At 47.5% G+C, this 6092-nt stretch overlaps 1 protein-coding gene across 1 annotated transcript in view; it reads right to left on the reverse strand.

Moving 5' to 3' along the window:
- Positions 1-330, reverse strand: part of LOC144505417 (E3 ubiquitin-protein ligase DTX4-like) — an 18471-nt gene extending 18141 nt beyond the window's left edge. Inside the window, exon 1 of the mRNA XM_078231529.1 lies at positions 292-330. Within this exon, the coding sequence (XP_078087655.1) occupies positions 292-330 (39 nt within the window). The remainder of the gene's footprint in view (positions 1-291) is intronic.
- Between the last annotated feature and the right edge of the window lie 5762 nt (positions 331-6092).

Here is a 6092-nt window from a genome sequence, read left to right on the forward strand (position 1 = left end):
TAAATGGACAGAGATAATTTAAACTTTTGGCTGGACTATCTGATATAACTGTCTGCATATTGGTGTCAATAGATCAGCATGTGACATTGTCAGTCAGAGAGTTAAACCAGACAATAGCTCAAACACTGATTTAAACAAAATCCATGGTTACGCCCACTTACCAGGTAGACCAATTATGACAACAATTGTGTAGAAGATCTTTCTGATGGTGGGAAATGTTTGAAACATTTTCACTGAGAAGCAATCGATCTCTTCCTGCTGCCAGCAATCTCAATGCATTAAAGGACTGACCGAAAGATTCCCAAAACCTTTATTTATACTGTCTGGCATCTCCTCAGGGATATTCAAGTTACAAAACCGTCAACGTGTTGTTTTTAAATTATTTTGTGAAACAAACGTGATGACACAATGTAAATTTAGTTTAGCGTGAAATGCATTCATATCGGAGATTCCTTTGGTAATCTGCAAAGATTGAACAATTCTGATCACATTAGTTGATTTGATTTGATGTATTATTGTCAGATGTATTGGGATACAATAAAATGTATTGTTTCTTGCGCTATACAGACAACACATACCATGTAGAGAGTACATGGGAATAGAGGGATACAAACGGATGTCGAGTTAGGAACACATGATCGGTGCAGGCTTGGAGGGTCGAAGGGCCTGTTCCTGTGCTGTATTGTTCTTTGTTCTTTGTACATAGGGGAGAAGGAAAGGAGAGGATGCAGAACGTAGTGTTACAGTCATAGCTAGGGTGCAGAGAAAGATCCAACTTAATATCAGGTAGTTCCATTCAAAAGTGTAATGGCAGCAGGGTAGAAGTTGTTCTTGATTTGTTAGGTACGTGAATTTGTATCTTTTTCCTGAAGGTAGAAGGTGGAAGAGAGTATGTCTGCGGTGCGCAGGGTCCTTGATTATGCCAGCTGCTTTTCGCGAAGGCAATGGGAAGTGCAGACTGCACCAATGGATGGGAGGCTGATTTACGTCATGGCTGGGCTACGTTCACAACCCTTTGTAGTTTCTTGTGATATTGGTCAGAGCAGGAGCCATACCAAGTTGTGCACAACCTGAAAGAATGTTTTTCTATAAAGGTTGGTAAGAGTGTAGAAGACATGGCGAGTTTCCACAGCCTCCTGAAAAAGAAGAGGCATTGGTGAGCTTTCTTAACTCTAGTATCAGCATGGAGGGACCAGGACAGGTTGTTGGTGATCTGGAAACCTAGACACTTGAATTAGGGAAGCAATATTCTCCCAGAAAGTTGCTTGCAATTTCAAGCGCAATCAGTCCCAATCCTTGACCTCATTTTATTTCAGTGAAGTCCTGCATTTGACTGCAACCGTTGCATAATTAAAGTTTAAAATTCATTTATTCCTGTCAAAATTTGGCTTACATTAACACTGGAATGAAATCACTGTGAAAATCGCCACACTCCAGCACCTGTTCGAGTTCACTGAGGGGAAATTTAACATGGCCAATGCACCTAACCAGCACGTCCAAGGGTCTCCCAATTTCAGGGATGTTCTTCTTTACTCCAGGATACAACTGCCCATGCACTTGCGAAAATTCTGTTGAAAGGTTATAAAACTACTAAATTCCAGAAGAATGCCATTTGGCCCATCCTGTCTGCACCGACTCTATGAAGGAACATGCCCTCCCTCCTCCCGACTCCACCTTTCCACCAAACAACTTCCTTAACCCCGTGCATTTTCCATGGCCCATCCACCTAACCTGCACATTCTTTGGACACTAAGGGCCCGATTTTACCATTGCGTCGCGCCTGTTTTCGGGCGTGGAAATGTGGTAAAGTCGGGCCTGAGGCCATTAATGCGATCCGCGCCCACATCCGTGCAGCTGGCCACTTTACCGAGGCCCGGGAATGGCTGCAATCCGAGTTGTGCCCAAAATGGGCGCAACGGCGATTTAAATGAATTTGCATGCATTTAAATTGAATTAATGAACTGCCCGCCCAACTTTAACAGCATTTCCCCCTTTACCATCGCGTTCCCGCTTCCAGATTCAGCGCAAAACAGACATGCTCGGCAAAAGGTCCGTTTCGGGAGCTCCAGCTGCTGAATAGGTAAGTTCAAAGCTTCCAACGGCTCTCTGGCTCTGATCGGTGGTGAGGCTGGCCAGATAGTTCTCTGGTGGGGGGGGGGGGGGGGGGGAGGGGGGTGGGGGAGAAGTGAGGCCCGATCATTTTCTGGTTGGGGGTGGGGGGGAGGAGGAGGCGAGTCAGATGTATCGCTGGTGGATGGGGGAGGGGGGACGGATCGCTCTCTGGTGCGGGGTGGGGGGAGGGGGCGCGGGGGAGAGGGCAGAGGGAGGCCAGATTGTGATCTGGTGGCGGGGGCGGGGGGGGGGGGCGCAGGAGGGATGCCCGATTGTTGGCTGGTGGGGGTAGGGTGGGGAGGAGGGCAGATCGTTGTCTGGTGGGGGTGGGGTGGGCACCATTCTTGGGGTGACGGGGGGACGGGAGGGAGTTAATTCTATACCGTCACATTTCTAATTCTGATCATTCCTGTTATAAATGCTACTTAGATTATATTTCACTTGCTATGAATGTTGTTTTTTCCCCCCTACACCAGCAAGTTCAAAAGAAGTAGAAAGTATCTTATTGCCATTTCCCAAATTATCTTCTAAACTTGGAAATGCAGCTCTTAGAATTTACTGCAAGTTGGCTGTTGCTAAACACAATTCCAAAAGTTGTTGAATCAAGGAGCGGTTATTTGTACACGCAACTATGTGTTTTGTAACACGATTTCAGTAATGGCCTGGATATGTATCTCAGTGGATTTTGCAAGAACAGGCAGCAGAGAGAAGGGATTCCACAGCTATAAGTGCACGTGCACTTAGAGTCATCGATTCATAGAGATTTACAGCGTGGAAACAGACCCTTCAGCCCAACTTGTCCATGCTGACCTTTTTTTTAAACCCCTAAGCTAATCCCAATAGCCCGCATTGGCCCATATCCCTCTATACCCATCGTATATATGTAACTATCTAACTGCTTTTTAAAAGATTAAAATTGTACCCGCCTCTACTACTACCTCTGGCAGCTTGTTCCAGACACTCACCCCCCTCTGTGTGAAAAAGCTGCCCCTCTGGACACATTTGCATCTCTCCCCTCTCACCTTAAACCTATGCCCTCTAGTTTTAGACTCCCCTACCTTTTGGAAAAGATATTGACTGTCTCGCTCATCTGTGCCCCTCATTATTTTATAGACCTCTATAAGATCACACCTCAGCCTCCTACGCTCCAGAGAAAAAAGTCCCAATCTATTCAGCCTCTCCTTATAACTCAATCCATCAAGTCCCCGTAGCATCCTAGTAAATCTTTTCTGCACTCTTTCTAGTTTAATAATATCCTTTCTATAATAGGGTGACCAGAATTGCACACAGTATTCCAAGTGTGGCCTTACCAATGTCTTGTACAGCTTCAACAAGATGTCCCAACTCCTGTATTCAATGTTCTGACCGATGAAACCAAGCATGGCGAATGCCTTCTTCACCACTCTGTCCACCTGTGATTCCACTTTCAAGGAGCTATGAACATGTACCCCTAGATCGCTTTGTTCTGTAACTCTCCCCAACGCCCTACCATTAACTGAGTAAGTCCAGCCCTGGTTCAATCTACCAAAATGCAACACCTCGCATTTGTCTAAATTAAACTCCATCTCCCATTCGTCAGCCCACTGGCCCAATTGATCAAGATTCCGTTGCAATTGGAGATAACTTTCTTAACTGTCCACTATGCCACCAATCTTGATGTTGTCTGCAAACTTACTAAGCATGCCCCCTATATTCTCATCCAAATCATTAATATAAATGACAAATAACAGTGGGCCCAGCACTGACCCCTAAGGCTGGTCGCAGGCCTCCAGTTTGAAAAACAACTCTCTGCAACCACTCTCTGGCTTCTGTCAAGAAGCCAATTTTGTATCCATTTAGATACCTCACCCTGGATCCCGTTAGATTTAACTTTATGGAACAACCTACCATGCGGTACCTTGTCAAATGCCTTGCGAAAGTCCATGTAGACAACATCAACTGCACTGCCCTCATCTACCTTCTTGGTTACCCCTTCAAAAAGCTCAATTCAATTTGTGAGGCATGATTTTCCACTCACAAAGCCATGCTGACTTAATTAGTGAACTGTCAAAGTACTCGGCTGTGAGGATGTGAAATATACTGGGAGGGAGGCCAAATGGATCTCTGATGGGGGGGGGTGTAAAGGGAGGCCAGATGGATCTCTGGTGGTGGGTGGGGGAGGATGGCCAGATGGATCTCTGGTGGAGGGGGGAGGGAGGCCAGATAGATCTCTGGTGGGGGGGCAGGGAGGCCTGATGGATCTCACATGGGGGTGGGGCAAGGGTATCTGCTGTCACTCTGCGGGCGATAGGTGGGGGGGAAAGGGGGCAGAGGGTCACAATCGGTCTCGGTAGCGCGGGGGGGAGGGGAATAGGTGGATAAGGGGGAAAGTTATGTTGTGGAGGTGGGGTGATTTCTGTGGGGGCCATCACTCCCGCTTTTCGCTCCCGGGCGGCTTTATCTGCTTTTTGCGGCCCAGGAGCGATGGGACAATGACGCGATTTTCAATTTTCTTTTTCTAACTGCGCATGCGCAGTTCAGAGTGCCGATCCTTTCAGACGTGCTAAGCCCCGCCCACAGTGCGATTCGGACTCACAATTTTTTTATCAGGCTAAGTGCGTATGGGGGCGCCTCAAAGCAGATTTCCAAGTTGGCTCTGAATTGCGCCCAGATTCAGAACTTGGAATGAAAATGGTAAAATTCAGGCCCTATGGGCTCAAATTTACCATTGCATCACACCCGTTTTTGGGCGCGAAAACGTGGTAAAGTCAGGCCTGAGGTCATTAAAGTGATCCGCGCTCACGTCCGTGCAGATGGCAACTTTACCGAGGCCCGAAAATGGCCGTGATCTGATTCGCACCCGAAATGGGCGCAACGGCGATTTAAGTGATTTTGCATGCATTTACATTGAATTAATGGACTGCCCATCCAACTTTACCAGCATTTCCCCCTTCACCATCGCGTTCACCCATCCAGATTTGGCACGAAACAGACATGCTCGGCAAAGGTCTGTTTCGGGCGCTCCAACTGCTGAAGAGGTAAAGTCAGAGCTTCCAATGGCTCTCTGACTCTGATCGGTGGTGGGGTGTAGGGAGGCGGGTCAGATGATTCTCTAGTGGAAGGGGGGGGGGGGGGCAGGAGAAGGAGGCCCAATCATTTTCTGGTGTGGGAGGGGAGAAGGCGCCGGGTCAGATGTATCTCTGCTGTTTGGGGGAAGGGAGGAGGAATCGCTCTCTGGTGGTGGGGGAGGGCGGGGGGCAGGGGGTAGAGGGAGGGGTGGAGGGCATGAGATATTATGGGGTTAAATATTGCATGCTGCTGTGTGTTGATTTCGAAATGACAAGCTTAAGACATCTGCGAATAACGAACTTACCATTAACAGTTCTCTTTCTTTTCAACATAAGCACATTTTATGGGTTGTCTTGTGATTAGCTGTATTGTATCAGACCGCATGTGATCATGAGGATTGTAAGCCTTCATGAAGAGGGACTGTCCCATTATTCAGCGTGCCTTTGCTACCTGACTCCTAGCATTGAGTGGAGGTTACGTAGCAAATGTTTGCCAGCTTGCATATGTAAGACAAATAAAGAACTTTCGAATCGGAAAACAGTTGGTGCTTGCCTTTGTATCAAGGACGGAAGAGTCTCACAAAAACGAACATAACAATTAGCGCTGCAGCGCAGGGTTCCAACATATACAGATGTCCTCCGAGGTGGACTGAATAAGTGATCGTCTGGGTGTCGGTGATGTGAGATGGATGGCCCACAAGGTAAGATTAACTGAATCACTGAACGAATACTCAGTCGACCGCACATCCCCCGAGGCCCTGTATTGATGGAACCCAGAGACGACTTACGCCCTTGAACACTGTCTCGTCCGACACCGGGTGATTCGACTCCCCCGGTTGCCCTGATGCTTCGAGTTGACAGGTTTATTTGTTAAGACACCGGGTCGTTAGAGTTCTCTGAGTGGCCTGGTGGTTAGAGTTCCCAGTCAGATAA

Source organism: Mustelus asterias, chromosome 16 (assembly GCF_964213995.1).
Source record: "Mustelus asterias chromosome 16, sMusAst1.hap1.1, whole genome shotgun sequence".
In the NCBI taxonomy this organism is placed as follows: domain Eukaryota; kingdom Metazoa; phylum Chordata; class Chondrichthyes; order Carcharhiniformes; family Triakidae; genus Mustelus; species Mustelus asterias.